The sequence below is a fragment of the Merops nubicus genome, unplaced genomic scaffold (assembly GCF_000691845.1).
Source record: "Merops nubicus isolate BGI_N331 unplaced genomic scaffold, ASM69184v1 scaffold13157, whole genome shotgun sequence".
NCBI classification, from domain to species: domain Eukaryota; kingdom Metazoa; phylum Chordata; class Aves; order Coraciiformes; family Meropidae; genus Merops; species Merops nubicus.
Genome location: NW_008621050.1, coordinates 21125 through 38419, shown reverse-complemented (window position 1 = coordinate 38419; position 17295 = coordinate 21125). Strand labels below are relative to the sequence as shown.

Below are 17295 nucleotides of genomic sequence, written 5' to 3'. Positions count from 1 at the left end.
AAGCCCCCACAGCGAAGGAGATGGGCACCAGCAGCATCCCAAAGGGCACTGGCACATCCCCATCCAGCCCGGGGCCGGGCCACGGCGCTTTGCTCCGAGCCACGCAGCGTGGCTGGAGAAGAAAAGCGCCCCCGAAGTGCTGACTGGTGTTTAAGGTTGTCTTACTTTTGCCACTTCTTGTTTAGAACATCTTTTTTTCCCTCATAACTGCAAGCTGTGATGCTCTGAGGGTAAGGGAATCTCTCTCAGTGCTGCCTCCAGGCAAAACTTAAGCGGTGCCTTCCTCCTGTCTCTGTGGCTGTAGATTGGCAGTAAGATAAGAATCTTCCTTCCACTGCCAGTCTTATCTCCTGGAGATGTTAACACAGGAATTCTGTGATAGGTGTTAAATCGCTGTGGGAAAACAGAGGTCCTTTGACTTGCCAACGGTGGCATGTGGGCTAGAAGGGAGACACCAGGAGCTCGCTGCGTGTGGTTTGGCACTGGCAGCTTCATCCCCAGCCTACGTGTTGGGAGAATCCTCCCAGATCGGTGCCACATGAATATCAGGCCGAGTCCTTGGAGGGAGTTTGGCTCTGCAGCCGGCTGCTTTTGCTGCCTTTGACAATAGGTCTTTTCACCGTGCCCTGCTCTGTTGGTACACAAGAGGTTTAAGACTCCCAGTTCCCCTTGGCAGCAGAAGGCCTGTGCTCCTTTCTCCTATCTCCTGCCAGGTGGTAAAAGCAGACTTTCTCCCAAAAGCTTTTGCTTGATTTGCAACTCACTGTAAACAGTAGAAGACGAGTTCAAAGTCTTCTTGGATAACCTAAACCCACAGAGCTTACGATAAGGGCAAAGTGTGCAGGAGGTCACAACCCTTTCCTCCAGAACGGGCTCCAGCATTATGTAATCCTCAGCTTGCTGCTTCCCAGCGACAATTTTAGGTTTTGGCAGGTCCACGAGATCACAAGGCCACCTCACCTGGGGCACATGGGTATCGTGGCTTGCTGAGTTGTAGTTGGGGCAAAAGTGCTGTTAACCTGACTCCTCTGAGAGCCAAATTTGACCCAGGAGGTACAGCAGAGCTGCGTCAAAGTGGCACGGAGCCATCTGCTGCGCTCTCTCTCAGCACTATCTAAACACACCCTTTTTACTATGTTTTCACCAGATTCCCCACTACAGCTTACAGTGAGGGCTGGCAAAAGGGACTCCCTGCTGCCAATACACGTTGGGCCTTGGCACTGGCACCCCTCTCAACACCTTCTGCCCACCCCCGCCGTAACCGCCCCCGTCCCGCGGCGCGGCCCGCCACGAGCGGCTGCGGGAGAAGATGCGGCGGCGGCAGGACTCTGGGGACAAGTGGTTCTCCTTGGAGTTCTTCCCTCCACGCACGGCCAACGCCGCCGTCAACCTCATCTCCAGGTGAGGGCTGCGGGGTGGGAGAGGGGAGAGGTGAAGTGGCTTTGGTGGAGGGCTGGGAAATAGCTAATGAGGCAGGCTCTGCCCCACGCTCTGTCTCCCCTTCCAGGTGACGAAGCAGGTAGTGGGGCTGTGCTTTCCTGCTGGGGAGGGTAATGGACACCAGGTAACTTGTCTTCCTTGGAGGCCCTGAAGAGTTAAGTGTTCTGGTGGGGTTGCTGAGGGGGCCAGGCTGTTTCCCCTCTCCTGTGCTCTGTGAAGATGGAACCACCCCACTGCCATGCTCTGGGGCTGAAGCAGAGTGCTGGGGGACAACAGAGCAGAAAAGCACCTACTGAAAGCAGACACTGTGAATTGATGGACAGTGGGTCTGAGTCTCTGGAACAGAGACTCCCACTTGTTTTCATAATCATCCAGCCACTATGGTTTGTGCCTCAAGGCACAAACTGAGGACTACAGTTTTACCCTCTGATAGGTGTCCCCAGAGCTAAAGGTCAGCCTGGAGTCCAGTGGGAAGCCTCAGGAGCCCCCCACATTCTCAGTTTCATAACTCTTCATAAGAGGGAGCTTCATAACTCTTTTTGTAACTGCTGTACACCATTGCCAGGCTTACTTTGAACAGAAGGGCCTGTTCCAACCCAGAGCAGGAGAGAGACAAGTTAGGGGAGCCTTTGCCCCTTGTGTTAGTCACACTTGGGAACACAACAGAGTCTGGGTCCATCTTTTCAGATTTGTGGCCTCTGCAGTTAAAACTGGGACCAGGGGGTTGCAGCAGTCTCCAGTCTCAAAAGGAATGGGACTTGCATTGCTATCAGAAGATGTATCAGTCTAAAAGAGCATGCTGCAAGGAAGCTTATTCTACAGAAAGCACTTAAGTTGCCTCTTCTTCAAAGAGATTGTAAGCTGCTCCTCATACAGCCTTCAAGGATGGCTTTCCTGATTACACTGGCCCCTTGCTAAGATCCTAGTTCCACACTGTTCTTGGTCTCCCTTGCTGCTGTTATCCAGGCTCTCTTTGTTGCTGGCACTCCAGCAGTGAGCCAGACACCCTAGGCAAAGAGAGGGGAGATGGCTCCAAAGGAGGCTGACCCAGCTCTAAAACTCCCCAGGTTTGACCGCATGGGCGCGGGTGGCCCCCTCTTCATTGACGTGACGTGGCACCCTGCAGGAGACCCAGGATCTGACAAGGAAACCTCTTCCATGATTATTGCCAACACTGCAGTCAACTACTGTGGCCTGGAGACCATCCTGCACATGACGTGCTGCAACCAGACCAAGGATGACATCACAGGGCACCTGCAGAAGGCCAAGAGGCTCGGCTTGAAGAACATCATGGCACTGCGTGGAGGTGAATCCCTCTGCCCTGGGGTGTGCAGGGCTCTGGTTGATTGCTCTTGCATTCAGTTCCAGGGTAGAAATGGAAAAATAGGATTTTGAGACCCTTCCTGCTGCAGGAATTAAAAGCTGAGCCTGCAGACTGGGTGGTTTCTTCTCATCCTCCTTTTGGCAGCAGGAGGTTTCTACAGCGTTGGAGATCCGAGTCCAGCAGACAGTTGGAGAGAGCTGTGGATTTGTTCTCTTTTCAGATCCCGTGGGTGAGGAGTGGGAGGAAGAAGTAGATGGCTTCAACTATGCTGTTGACCTGGTTAAGCACATTCGCAGTGAATTTGATGATTACTTTGACATCTGTGTGGCAGGTAAAGGTCTTCCATGAGCAGAGTATGCCCGGGGGTAGGGTCTGAGATAGGGAGGTCAACTCATCAGTCTCTTCCTGGGCCTGGGCTGGGACAGTCCAATCAAATTGGCTACTTTCTAATTTTTAGCATGACCACTCAGGTCTCACTGGTTTGGGTTTGTTGTTTTGTTTTCTTTCCTCTCCCAAGGCTACCCCACAGGTCATCCTGAAGCAGAGAGCTATGAGGCAGACCTGAAGCACCTGAAGGAGAAAGTCTTTGCTGGGGCAGACTTCATCATTACACAGTCGATCAGAAACCTTCCTTAAGTTCCTGAAGGACTGTCAAGCTGTTGGCATCACCTGCCCTGTTATTCCTGGCATCTTCCCCATACAGGTAAAATCCAGGAATTCTGGTTTGGGGAGGGAATAAGGATTCCAGGATGTTAGGTGTTTATGGGTCAGGGCCTGAGAGAGGTCTGGAAATATGCTCCACAAAATTTCTAGGAAGTGAGAGTGCTAAATGTGTGATCAGCCTGTAGATGGTGGGTTAAATTCAACTCCTAGGTGTGTAACAACAAGTTTCAAAGGTTTTCTGTGCCCCTATGGCAAAAAGGGACATAAGGACAATGGTCTCCCTGTCCTAAGGTGCATCACTGTCAGCGTGCAGGGCTCGGGCTAAGAAATGGGAAGAAATGACCTCAAGTGACATCCCCAGGACTGTGTTACCCTCCCAGAGACAGGGCTTAGGACTAGAATCCAGGAGCCCAAATTCTCCATCTCCTGTCCCAGAACTGAGGTCAAGCCCCTGTGTCACTGGGAGGTCAGAAAAGGCCCTTGGAACAACGAGAACTCCCTGTATCCTCTCCCAGGGTTACCACTCCCTGCGCCAGCTGGTGAAGCTCTCCAAGCTGGAAGTGCCTCAAGAAATCAAAGATGTGATTGAGCCCATCAAGGACAACGATGCAGCTATCCGGAACTACGGGGTGGAGCTGGCAGTGTCCATGTGCAGGGAGCTGCTGGACAGTGGCATGGTGCACGGGCTCCACTTCTACACCCTCAATCGGGAGGTGGCCACCACTGAAGTCCTCAAGCGCCTGGGCATATGGAAGGAGGACCCCAGGTGAGCAGAACAGGCTGGCTTCCCTTGGTTCCTCTGTTCCATCCATCCCATCTACTGAAGGCTCGAGCAGTGGGTGGGTTGGCACCACTCCTCTGCTGCCTTTGGTTTTGTAGCAGCTGACTGCACTTAGAAGTTCACCCTTCCTGCAGGTGTCTGGTAAAAGCTGGGAGGAATAGAGGGGACAGCTAAAGGAGGAATTTTAGTCAAGTGGCTTTAAAGTAGCCTGTTCTGGAGCTTTAAAAACCTAAACTCTTCGAGCTGTTTCTTAGAAGAAACACAGGTTTGAGATCTGTTCACAACCCCTCTTTCAAGCTAGGTGCTATGGAAGCTCCCACTGTGGCTTTCTAGCTTCACACAGTGCCTCTCCCTTACCTCACCCCATTTCAGGTGTCAGCCCTGTAGATACCACCAAACATCCTGTGAGGGAACCGAGTGGGAAGAGATTTTTCCATAAAGGAAGAAGAGTTTTCTGTCCTACTTTGACAAATAGAACTCTTCTCAAGCCTCTCTTACTTGCTCTCTCCAGAGGCAAATGTCTCCAGGGGAAGGGCTTCCAGCCTGGGGTGGGATTTCACATCTCTTCCTCCCGTGCAGGCGGCCTCTGCCCTGGGCAGTCAGTGCCCACCCAAAGAGAAGAGTGGAGGATGTTCGGCCAATCTTCTGGGCCTCTAGACCCAAGAGTTACATCTACAGGACCCAGGAGTGGGATGACTTCCCCAACGGCCGATGGTGAGCTCTGAGGTAGAAGTGTTGCATGGGGGTCTCTTACTGCCCTGCTCCACAGCTGCTCTCTGGCACGGGTGGGTGTCCTGGCCATGCTTTGGGCTTCACAGAATAGGTGGTTTCCTCACCAAATGGTCCCCAGTTGCTTGGATTTGAATGAAGTGTGGAGAGTGGCATCAAGATGTTGAGGGTTTGGGGCTCTAGGTGGGTTTTGTTGGATACTTCTCTTCCTGCATCACCAAATCAGCCAGTTACTCCTGTGTCTTCTGGCCTTACAGGGGTAATTCCTCCTCTCCAGCCTTTGGGGAACTGAAGGACTATTACCTCTTCTACCTGAAGAGCAAGTCTCCCCGGGAGGAGCTCCTGAAGATGTGGGGGGAAGAGCTGACAAGTGAGGAAAGTGTCTTTGAGGTGTTCACCTGTTACATCACTGGAGAACCCAACAAGAACGGTTACAAGGTGAGTGACAGCCCAGGAAGGGACAGTCACTGTGGCACAGACAGCAGCAGACATTTCCTCCTGCTCCTGATACCACATTGTTCTTCTGGACATGGGTTGGCACTTCCCTGTCCAGAAGGACTTGCTGAGATAGTGGCTGTAGGGAGTCCAGCAGCCAGAGCTAGGGCTCAGTGCAAACAGAAACCTGCTGCAGCATGGCAGGACTTCAACAGACTTCAGCAGCCACTCTTAGGAGCTGAGGATATCCTGCCCTTCAACCAAACCTGGAAGCTCTGTCTGGAAGTTTGAGACCATGGGGGAACTTCTGAGTTCCTTCAACATCCAGCTGGTAACAAAAGTCTTGTCACATCCATAGTGAGCATCCCTTCTCCTCTGGGCAGGTCACGTGTATGCCGTGGAATGATGACCCTCTTGCTACTGAAACCAACCTTCTGAAGGAGCAGCTGGAGAAGGTGAACAGACGAGGGATCCTGACCATCAACTCCCAGCCCAACATCAATGGCAAACCATCCACAGACCCCATTGTGGGCTGGGGGCCCAGTGGGGGTTACGTCTTCCAGAAGGTACTGGCTGCACTCTGGGCTAGGCAGCAAAGAGTTAAGACCCAGTGTGGTCCCTGTTGGGTAGGGAGGTCTTGGGCTTTCACCCAGATAATCCTTCTGCCTGCTCCTTATCTTAATGCCTTCTTGCTGAGGTGAGACAAAGCTCCTTGGGTGTCTTTAGAGGCAGACTATGTCATCTCCATGGCTTACTTCATCATTGTTTTCCCCACATCTGTTGAAGATCAATACTCAGCAAGTAATTATGGATAAACTTATTTCTAGAGCAGGGCCATTGTGTTTTAGATACAAACATGTGCTGGCCCACTCCATCAGATCCCATTCAAAGAATCACAGAATAGTTGGGGCTGGAAGGCATCTTTGGAGACCATCTCATCCAACCCCCTGCTCCAGCAGCTCACCCACAGCAGGGTGCCCAGGGTCACAGCCAGGCAGGTTTGGGATCTCTCCAGAGCAGGAGACTCCACAACCTCTCTGGGCAGCTGCTCCAGGCTCTGCACCCTCACACCAAAGAAGTTTCTCCTCCTGCTCAGGTGGCACCTCCTGGGTTCCAGTTGGTGCCCGTTGCCCCTTGTCCTGTCCCTGGGCACCACTGACCAGAGTCTGGCCCCAGCCTCTTGCCCCCCAGGGCCCTTTAGCTCTTGCTCAGCATTGATCAGATCCCCTCTGAGGCTTCTCTTCTCCAGCTCAGCAGCCCCAGGGCTCTCAGCCTGTCCTGGCACAGAGATGCTCCAGGACCCTCAGCAGCTTCACAGCCTCTGCTGGACTCTCTCCAGCAGCTCCTTGTCTCCCTTGAAATGGGGATCCCAGAACTGGAGCCAGTCCTCCAGAGGTGGCCTCACCAGGGCAGAGGGGCAGGAGAACCTCCTGCACTCACTGACACAGGAAGCACCCAGTGTTTTTATAAAAAGGGAATCAGTGAGGTAGGTTCTCTACCACTGAGCTCCTTGCAGTAATAAGGAAGGGTTGTTGGGTCTGGCCCAGGCTGCCCAGAGCAGTGGTGGAGTCCCCAGCCCTGGAGGTCTTTAAAAGACATATAGAAGTGGCCCTGAGGGACATGATTTATTGGTGACCTGGCAGTGCTGGGTTAATGGCTGCACTTGATCTTCATTCTAGGAAGAGGCATTTAGTTTCATCTATCTATCCTTCTCCAAGGCAGGGCCCTCCACCAGTTGCCCCCACCCCACAGCCCTTCTTGCTGTGCTGCCAGGGTCCTTCTGTGGTCTGCCAGCAGCCTTACCTGCCTCCCAGTCATGCATCTTCAGGCCCTGGAGCCTCCTCACTAATGCCTGGGACAGGAATCTCCTACCAAGGTAAACCCAGGCAGTGGCTCATCCTAGGGAACAAAGCAGCCTTGCTCAGGAGGGATCCAAACCCAGCAGATGGCAAATGCAGTTAGGTTTTCAAAGGAAGAGATTCCCCCGAGGTGAGGGAAATCCATCATCTCACACAATGGCCAGGAAATGGGGGAGGGGAAGCAGTTGTTGGGAGCAGCCAAGCACAGAGCAGCAGTAGATGGAGCAACTATGGAATTAGGTTCTATTAAACACACAGGGAGAGTTGTGAACAAAAGAGGAGGACAGGGAATGGTGGGAGAGCCCAGCTGAGGCCCCTGATGCCTGCTCCAGCCCGGGCTGCCTTGGCAGGATGCTGCTGTTCCCAGGGTACCACACAGAGCAGAGGTTGAGCTCAGGCCTCTTCCAGTCCCTCTGCTCTGGCACAGGCTCCTTCCCAGACACAGCCATGGTGGAGCTTATTCCAGCCTGGGTGGGTGCAAAGGAAGCTTGTGGTTTTCCTGGGCTGGGGAGACCTCTGCTCTCCCCAATTTTTTATTCCCCCCCAGCCCGAGCTCTCTAATTTGCTCTGCCCTTTGCTCAAACTCCCTCTGCTTCAGGGAACAGACATGCTTGGGTTCCCAAGCAGCCCAGACAGTACAGCAGTTCTCTTGGTTGCCTGTAGTGTCCCAGCCCTATTGTGAATTAAGGCTCTTGCTCTCTTTGCCCCTCCCCACCCCTCCCCACAGGCATACCTGGAGTTCTTCACCTCCAGTGAGATCGTCACAGCTCTGCTCAAGGTGCTGAAGAAGTATGAGCTGAGGGTGAACTACCACATTGTCAATGTCAAGGTAGGCTGTTGGTTACAGGGGGCTTCCCTCCCACCACCTGGGAGGGGAAAACATCAAAGATTTGGGTATCACCATGAACCAAGTGGGACAGGAGGGCTGGGGGAGGGAAGGGAAGGAGACACAAGTCAGCTGTGCTGCAGAGCAGCTGTCTGACCCCTTCCCAAGGAGAGGGTGAATACACTTCTTCCAGCTCACCCAATCCCTCCCCCAGCAGCAGCTTCAGAAAGGTTTTCCCTCCTTTGGCAGGGCCAGAATATCACCAATGCCCCAGATCTGCAGCCCAATGCTGTCACCTGGGGCATCTTCCCAGGCAGAGAGATCATCCAGCCCACTGTGGTGGATCCTGTCAGCTTCCTCTCCTGGAAGGTGAGTCCTCCCTCCTGCTGCATACCTGGTGATGCCCTGGAAGTTCAGGGGATCTGGTTTGTTTTCAGTCTGGGACACTTCTCACAGCTGAGTCCTGTTGTGATGCTGGGTTGTAGAGGTGATACTGCTCCTCCTGCTGCCTCAGCCTGAGGAGAACTTTCACAGACACCAAGTGCACGGTGCAGGAAGCTCAGGAGCCAGCCCTGCCCCTTGCCCAGAGCTCTGGGCAGCAGCTCTGCCTCCCTCTGACACGCAGAGGGGCAGTGTTGAGCCGTGGTACTGCACCCGTGTCTCCTCCCAGCTCCGGGTGCTTCCCACCGGCTGGAATTCCAGCACCATGCTCCTTGCTCGGCTCTTGCAGGTTTTGCTGAGGAGAAACGGGCCACAAGCTGGCCAGGGATGTGTGACACTGAAGCCATAGGGAGGTGGAGCTCTGTGACACGTGCATTACACCACTGCTGACCTGTCTTTCCCCTTGGCAGGATGAGGCCTTTGCTCTGTGGATCGAGCAGTGGGCCAAGCTCTATGAGGAGGAGTCACCCTCTCGTATGATCATCCAGTACATCCATGACAACTACTACTTGGTCAACCTGGTGGACAATGACTTCCCCCTTGACAACTGCCTCTGGCAGGTGGTGGATGATACTTTTGAGCTGTTGAACTCTCCAACTCAGCAGTGAAACTTCTACTTTAACCCCTCCGTCCTCCTTCCTTCCACTGAAGGGAGGGAGAAAGCAGCTCCTGTGCTGCTGGTGAACCAGACACTCCTCAACCCACCCAGTGCCCAGGCTACACACACTACATGCTCCTCTACCCCCAGCACAAAGGCTCCCTGGCCCCTTCTCACTGAACAAGAGCCAGAACTACCTGAACTGAGCCTCTGGGCTGAGCTTGAAGGCCAGCTCTGCAGGATGGAGAGGTGCTAATCATGGCTGTGGTGATAACTGGAGAACTCCTGTGCATCAATCTGAGAACATTCAGTGGGATTCTGGCAACTCTCTCGTGCCAGAAATGCTGCCCTGGGGGCAGAAACACTCCTGTCAGCAGTGCCTAGGCAAGGACATGGTTCCAGCAGCCACCAGCCCTGAAGGGAAGGCCAAGTTGCTTTTACATTGCACTCCTTAGGTGTATTTCTTCATAACTGACCACATCAAGGTCTTTTGCACTCACTCCAGAAGACTGTTCAGCTTTTCTCCATAACTTTTCTCTTTTTATGATATTTTTCTTTTCATAAGATGATGTGAATTTCACTTCTGGATGAATCTGAGTAGGAATCACACTATTTCTTAGATTAAATACAATAAAATACACAAATATAAACGTCTCTTGTACTAGGCCATAGTCTTGTAAGTAGCAGAGACTTATGTGCAGACTAATTTTAAGAGAACTAATTGTTCTGTCTTCACTTTCAGTCCCCTAAGTCAAGTCTGGACCAAGCTCTAGGGTAGAGCAGAGACAGCTTAAATCCTAGAATTCACCAGCAGCAGCCACCTACAAGCTCTGGCTCTGTTCTGCAAGGTCACCAGAGGTCTGGTGGTCCTTTTCCAGTGCCTCCTCCCAGCCTTAGGTCCCACAGCATTGAAACAGGAGGTTGGGGGAGCTGTGGAGGCTGCTTTGTGTACTTAATCCTGCAAAGCTACCACAGGCTAGGAAAACAAGACCTTCAGGCAGGTCCCAGGGGAATTTTGAGATCCCTGCCATGCTGTGAGCATCTCTTTCAAACAAGCCAGGAAGAAAAGCCTTTTCCAGATTCTTCAGAGCCTCTCATTACAGCTGTCTGAGCCCAGGCTCATAGATCCAGGGTAATTACAGGGCATCAATCACAGGAGCAAGTAATGGGGAGGTGGGGGGTCAGACACGCCTGTCTTGCCTCAGCAAAGCTTTTGGTGCTCAGCTGTTCCCAGCAGGTTTCTTCATCCCTGGCCCATTCAGCACAGAAAGGAACCAGCAGGAAGCAGTCAAGAGGTTGGCCACCCACTGAAAGGCTTAATGAAGAGCTGATGGACCTAGACAGGGGGAGGAGGTGGGAGCCATGTGGGAAATCCTCCCTCCCCACCAGGGGAGAAGCCCAATCTAAAAATAAAGACCTGGCTTTGCACCTACCGAGGACAATCCAGACCCTGGGGTCAACAAGACCTGGCCTGTGCACAGGCAGACTCCTGTCCATCTCTTTAATTATTTGCTTACTCCCTGTGTGACACTAAACTCCTGTGCAAGAAAAAACACCCCACTGAGTCAAGGGAGAGTCTGTAAGGTGGGGGTTGGACCTTTAATCAGAACTCCAGCAAAATCAGGGTCAAAAAATCACTTGTCAAATCTGTGCCAGGATATCAGTCCTTGGAGAGCAGCTTTCACTAGGTACCATCTCCTCCTGGCTGTGCTTTGGCCATGGTGCTTCTGACCTGCTTCCATCAGGTGGATTTCCAGCTCTTCTTGGTGACAGCCACAGTGTCCCCAGAGGAGCTGCAGGTCAGCCCCACCTTCAGCATCCTCCTCTGTCCTGCAGCTGGAAGGCTGTTAGCTGTCGCCACCTTCCAAAGGCCTGCAGTGGCAAGAGGGGACAAATCAAACCCTTGGGTGACCCTTCAGGGCTTGCAGCCACCTTCACAGCCCCAGCAAGCACGGGTTTGGCTCTGCCACCAGCCTCACCCCTCCCTCACAGCCCTTCCCTGTCTCCCCCGTGTTCCTACAGCCAGTGACTGGAGGGCAGAGTACAAATAAATGTGAGAAAAGGAAGATCAACACTCCCCCCTTTCTGCTCTCTAATTTCAGGACTTGCTCTCCTCTTGTTAAAGGGGGACCTAATCCTCTGTGGATCTTTGGGAGGCAGGCAGAGGAGAAAAAAAGGCTTTTTAGGCTCTAAGGCTCTTCCTCCTCACTCCAGCTGACAGCAGCTTGCCTGCCCCTGGGTGCAAGTCAGCACAATCCCCCCACACCAACGTGAAGCCTGTTTCTTCCTTGAGTGGGCTCTTGAGAGACAGGGGATTAGTGGATTAGCATCTCTGCTAACAGTGGGGAAGGGGGCATGTGTCAGGGGAACTGACTGCTGCCACAAAGCTCCCAGAAACACCCAAAGATGAACCCAGAGAAAGCTGGAAGCTATTTCCCTTTGTTACAGGCAAATCCCATCCGTTGAGATCTTCCACTTCTCCCTCAGCAAGTGCTTTGTGCAGGGAGAGAGCCACAGGGAACACCAGTTGTCCCTTTGGGGTGCTTTTTGGTCTGCAGAGTGCTCACAGTGATGAATGCTTACCTGAGATAGGAGGCTCCTGGCTTCCTCCTCCAAAAAGTTCTGCACCACACAGCTCTGCAAATATCGTCGTCTCCACACCCTCCAGGTCTTCTCCACCAGCCGCTGCTGGTCCTGCAGGGAAGGAGCCAGTGCCCAGATTCACTGGGCTCTGCCAGGCAAACCCCTGCCCTCTAGTCCCACCCTGCTCCCAGGTGCCTTCTCACAGCCCTCTTGAAGTGTTTGCATTGGCAACAACCAAAGCTGACCACTAACAAAGCTCCTGCTGAGCCACAGTCTGCTGCAGGTACTGTGGCTCCTTAAGCCATGGCTCTGCTGTAAACACTGTGGCTACTTAAGCCATGGCTCTGCTGTAAATACTGTGGCTACTTAAGCCATGGCTCTGCTGTAAAAACTGTGGCTATTTAAGCCAGGGTGCCCCAGGGAAGGGCCAGTGCTCCCATCCATGCTCTGCACTGCCTCTGGATTCACTTGCCATACATGCCCCATCCTGTCCCCTGGGCAGGTCACAGAACCTCTCACACAGCCACCAGCCAGGCAGAACGTGGGTCTCTTCCATAGGTGGCTAGTGCCCCAGCAGAAGGGGAAGCCAACTGACAGCCCGTGGTGGACCAGAAGTACATCTCAGGAATGCAGAGGGGGACAAGGACTCTAATATTTGTCAGCATTTTGCACAGGCTACAGACAATCTACATGAACCATCCCATCTCAGCTTCCCACCTCTGAGATGGGGCAAAGCACAACTAGAGGTGTGGATGTGCCAGGCTGCTGTGCTGGCATTTCAAAGAGAGAGGTGGAAAAAGAAGCTACAGAGCAACCCAGGATTCCTGCCTAGTGCACTCTGGTACTGGTTAACCCCCCAGGTCCCATCTCCCAGGACGTGTAGAGGCTGCAGGCAGAGCAGGCTGGGACCAGACACTCACCAACAGCTCAGCCAGCACCACCTCCCTGCTGGCTTCTTTCCACTGGTGCCACCCCCTCGCCAGGCAGTGCAGTCTCCTGCCACGCTGGCACCTCAGAACTCTCACCCTCTGATGCCACCACCTCAGATACTTCCTCCTACAAGCAAGAGGGGAAAACATCAGTCCAACAACCCTCCCTGGCAGCAGCAAGAAGAGGAAGCCCCGAGCCCTCCCCTCCACTTACCCAAGCCACTCCTCATCCCACTCCTTTAAGTTCACCTCCACTTTGTTCTCCTGGATCCTTGCATGTGCAGGAGACAGTCCTACCACAGCAGGTCTCTCTACAAGGTGAGGGAGCTGCAGCCTTTCAGCCCTGTTTTGGGTTCTGTAGATCACCAGCCAGTGGTGAATGGCACTAAGAAAAAGCCCAAGGGTGGCAGCTGGTGTTGAACCATCTTCTCTGCCTCTTCTGGTTTCTAGGAAAGAAAAGAGGAATGACACAGGAGCTCACTTTGGAGATGGAGAAGGAGAGATCAGAGCTGCCATGAGCCCTTGGTTCTTTAGCTCCTGAACACAGAGGCAACCCACAGTCAGAGTCTGGCTGCCATAAACACCTACTCCACAGAGGAAGCCCAGACACCCCTCCTCACACCCCCACGAAAGGAAGAGAGGAGAGGGCATCTTCTTACTCATGGACCAAGACAGAGACATCTTCCTGCTCTTCCTGGCACCTATCAGGGTACTGTGCTGCCGGGAGCACTGGGACAAGGCAGCTGCTTTGGTCCAGTAGTTGCAGGCCTGCAAAGAGAAACAACAGAGCTCGAGCCAGCCCCAAACACAACCCACACAGAGAGCACACACAAAGCAGCCTTAGAGAGACATTTACACCCCCAGCCCTGCAGGCAGTTCCATGTGCTAGACCCCAGGCTGGAAACTGCACAGATGAGATCCCAGCAGGACTGAATCAGCCCTTGGAAATCAATCGACCTCTTTGGGGTTTGCTGGCTGGGAGCTGTTTGAAACAGGCTGTGGCTCTGCCAGCTCTGCAGGGACAGCCATTATCCCTTCTCCTCTTTGAGCAGAGAGGAAGGAGTTCTCTCTTGTCTCTGGTCAAAATGCCCCCACCACTCCTCATTGCCATGCCCCAGCTGGTTGCTGCAGTCAGTGCCAGGTTAGGGGATGAAGTTGCTCACACAGTCCATGAAGAATTTCAGGGCAGGGACAAAGCAGCCACCACAAATCAAACCAGGTTTTGTGCAAGCCTTGTCGCTCTCTCTCTCAGCTCCTGGCGACTCAGCTGAGGACTCCAGGAGAGGACAGGCAGGTGAGAATAACTGTGCCACGGGGACCTTCACCCTCCCTTACCTGCCTGACAGTGCCCCCCGAGCCCAGGCGCAGGGCTCGCCCTCCTCTCGCGGCCAGTCGCCAGCGGTGCCAGGCTCTGCCCCGGGAGGGCTCCTGCCACTGCTGCTTTCCCTCTCCCAGCACTCTCTCTCCAGCTCTCAGGGATTTCACCCTCCATGCAGTAAAGCTCACAGCTAGGAGATGATGCTCTCTGACCCTTCTAAAACGAGCGAGGGCTTCATGCTGCCTCAGCCTGCGAGCGCTGAGCTCAGCCCAGCTGACCAGGCACCTGAAAAACAGTACAGGAAAAAAAAAACCTTTCAAAAATCTACCACAGAAAAGTGGTAGATGCCTAAAGCCACATCCCCAATCAGGCTGTAAGTTGAATTCCACCTTTTCACCCCACCCTGCGGCGTCACACAAGCTGTCGAAGCAAAGTCAACAAGAAAATTAGGCTGTTCTTATTCCTTCTGCAGCCAATTTTATCTGTCTTTCTCTGTGTTACCCATTTTCCTACTGCTTCATCCTTGGGAGGTCTAAGTTCAGACTCCTCACGACAGTTTCTTTCTGCTAAAGACTTCTCATCATTTTACTTCAGATTCCCAGCACTGTTATCTCTCAGCTCCTCAAAGCCCAGGGGTATATCTGCTTCCTTCTGGCCATTTCAGCATTTCCTCCTCTTCAAAGGCACACTGAATCTAATGTTGCACTCTGCTTTTCCTTTGCCTACAAAACAAATGCTTTGCCTAGGCTGCCCTGCCACTACACAGAGCAGATCCCTCAAAAAAAATAATAAATAAAGGAATTAAATGAGTCAGTCTTCAATCCTTCTCTGTGCCTCGGTTGAATTTTCGGGTGATGCTTGAGGAAAGCTTCTTCCTTATGGCATGACAATAAAACTGCTGAAATCTCCTGAAGCACAGAACCCAGCAGATTGTTTAAGTCTGCTTGCTTGCTGCAGACCCAGGCTGGATTTAAGACAGCAGCTTGTTGTCAAGATTCTGATTTTCATCTTTTTTCTTGGCCGTCGCAAAGGAAGGAGCTGCAGCTATGGGATGTACAGCTTGAATCTTTAAGGACATGGTTTTATTCCAAAAAAAATATCTGTGTCTAAAGGAGTTACTATTAACAGCACTGTAAATCTGCACCCACAATAATCTCTCTCTATCTCCCAGGCTGATGCACAGGAGGCCAGTCTTCCTCTGCTACCCCAGAAGCCAATCTGCTCTTAACTCCTGGCTTATCCTTCTGGTTCCTTGTTCCACTTGGACTTTCATTATGCAAATCACCCCACTGCACCATAGGGCAGAGGTGTAAATATCCTCTGCCTGGCAGGCTGCTCTGAAGATCAAGAGAATCTATTGCAGGTTATCCTAGCATGAAAAATGCCCCCCTCAGAAGAGACAGAGCTCAGCCTGTACCATATCCAGGTGAGAAATCAGAAGTGCTCTCTCATCAAAGGAGAACTCAAAAGGCAGATTAATGGTGGGGACACACTCTACAGGATGAAGCAACATTAAGGACTCCTCTAAAATGTGCATCTCACTAGGGTGCCAGTGAACAGATTGATGTGCAGGAGGGAATGCAGCTGGGTGGGGTGAGCAGAGTCTGGGCATCACAGCCACTAAGCTTTGACTGGGATTTTAGTTGCTCTTTCCTCTGCAGATCTTTGTCTCCTCTCAGCCTCCACCTGCAATTCAGAAGGAAACCTGCCAGAGCCAAACCCACCCTTCTCATGCCTTAAATGAATTCTTGGCAGAAATCATCCTAGAAATTCTAATCCCCCTGAATTATCTGAAGGAAGCCCCTGAGCAGCTCCTGGCTCACCACCACTGGACTCCTTGCTGAGCATCAGGCAGACAGGAGCCTCACACAACACAAACCACAAACAAAACTGATTTCAATGGGAAAGCTGCTGAACACCACCTAAATTGGGAAATAAATTGTCAATGATGAGCAGCAAACACCTTGTTCTTCAGCTTAAATTCTTATGCAGTCAGGATCTACACCATAAGACTCCACAACACAGCACAGCCCCACCTACATGGCAACTAACACCATGATTAATGCCATGGTTCTCCACTCACAGGCTTTCCTAAATGCTGCTTTTCTGCAGGAATACCCCAAATTCAGTTTTTCACTTAAGTTTAAATTAAAATCAACACACAGTGTCCAGAATCTAAAAAAAAAATCAGGTTTATAAATATGAGCTCTCTGTAAGCCCTCTGCCCAGTGTTCCTTTTGGCAAACACTGAGTAATTCCAGTGGAAACAGGTTTTTCACTTTTTTAACCACCACAAACTCATTTGCATCTCCCTTGCTTAGTTTACAAATATCACATTGCATAGCTAAGGCTGAACAGAAGTTCTGAATGAGGAGAATGAGAGGGTGAGTGTGAGGCTTTGGGTAACAGAACGTAGGAGAACCCCCAGAGAACCACTCCTACAGAAGCTCCATTTACACCCAAATGAACTGCACTTTCCAAGCCAGGCTCTGGTCTGAGCACACTGGATGCTCTGCTACATAAATGGCTCTGCCCTCAAAGCTTTAAGGGCAGGAAACAGACCTGTGCAGGAGCAGACGTTGCCAGAACAAAGCAGCACCTTTCTGCTTCCTTGTTTGGTGGTACCACGTCTGCAGGACCAGCCTCTTCTTCTCCTGGCAGCTGTGCTGAGCCCACTGCTGCTGCAGCTCTCTCACAGCACGGTTCCCTGGGAGGGAGCACAACAGCTTGCTGAGCCCACAGGTTTATTTTTTTCCTCATTGCACAGACCAGCCAAGAGCAAGCAGAGAATACATCTGCTGCAGATACCAAATGGGACCAGACCAACATTTCCTCTTAAAAAGCTGAACAGACTCAGTTTTTTTGTCTCCAAGGCAGTCAGATCTTTTTTTTTGCCCCCTTCCCCAAGCCAGGGGTCACAGGTTATTTCAACTCTCCTCTGCAAAGTAGTTTCCCATCCAAAACTGGGAGTGCTCCCTCCCTGGTACAGTGTTAAGTACTTAGCATTTAAAGCACTTGGAATCCCTTGAGGGACAGGATCAAGACTATTACACAGCCCCAAAAGACACACCCTGCTCCCTCTGAAGCAAAGCCTGACTGCTGGGTCTGAGGAGACATGTTCAAGCTTAGAGTGGTGTATCTAAACTCCATTTAACTCCCCAGCTGCCAAAATGCACTGTTTGAACACTCCTTGGGTAGTGCAGGTACAGTGAGATCCACCCCTCACCCCATCAGCTGCCAAAGGAGCATCTCCCACAGCACAAAGCAATAAAAAACCCAAACCACCACAGGGCACATGTCCTGCTTGTAACCACACAGAGGCAGTGCCAGGATCCTGCTCTAGGATGGGGCAACTCACTTTGCCAGCAG

At 52.2% G+C, this 17295-nt stretch overlaps 1 protein-coding gene across 1 annotated transcript; it reads left to right on the top strand.

The window, feature by feature from the left end:
• The first annotated feature begins 1267 nt into the window (after nt 1-1267).
• On the top strand, nt 1268-9143 carry MTHFR (methylenetetrahydrofolate reductase (NAD(P)H)). Its single transcript, XM_008944326.1, is given in 12 exon segments — nt 1268-1401; nt 2508-2746; nt 2985-3095; nt 3282-3378; nt 3380-3467; nt 3943-4193; nt 4788-4922; nt 5195-5375; nt 5756-5938; nt 7959-8060; nt 8307-8426; nt 8909-9143. Coding segments are annotated over 12 exon segments (1797 nt in total). The 5' UTR covers nt 1268-1309; the 3' UTR covers nt 9107-9143.
• The last annotated feature ends 8152 nt before the right edge of the window (nt 9144-17295 follow it).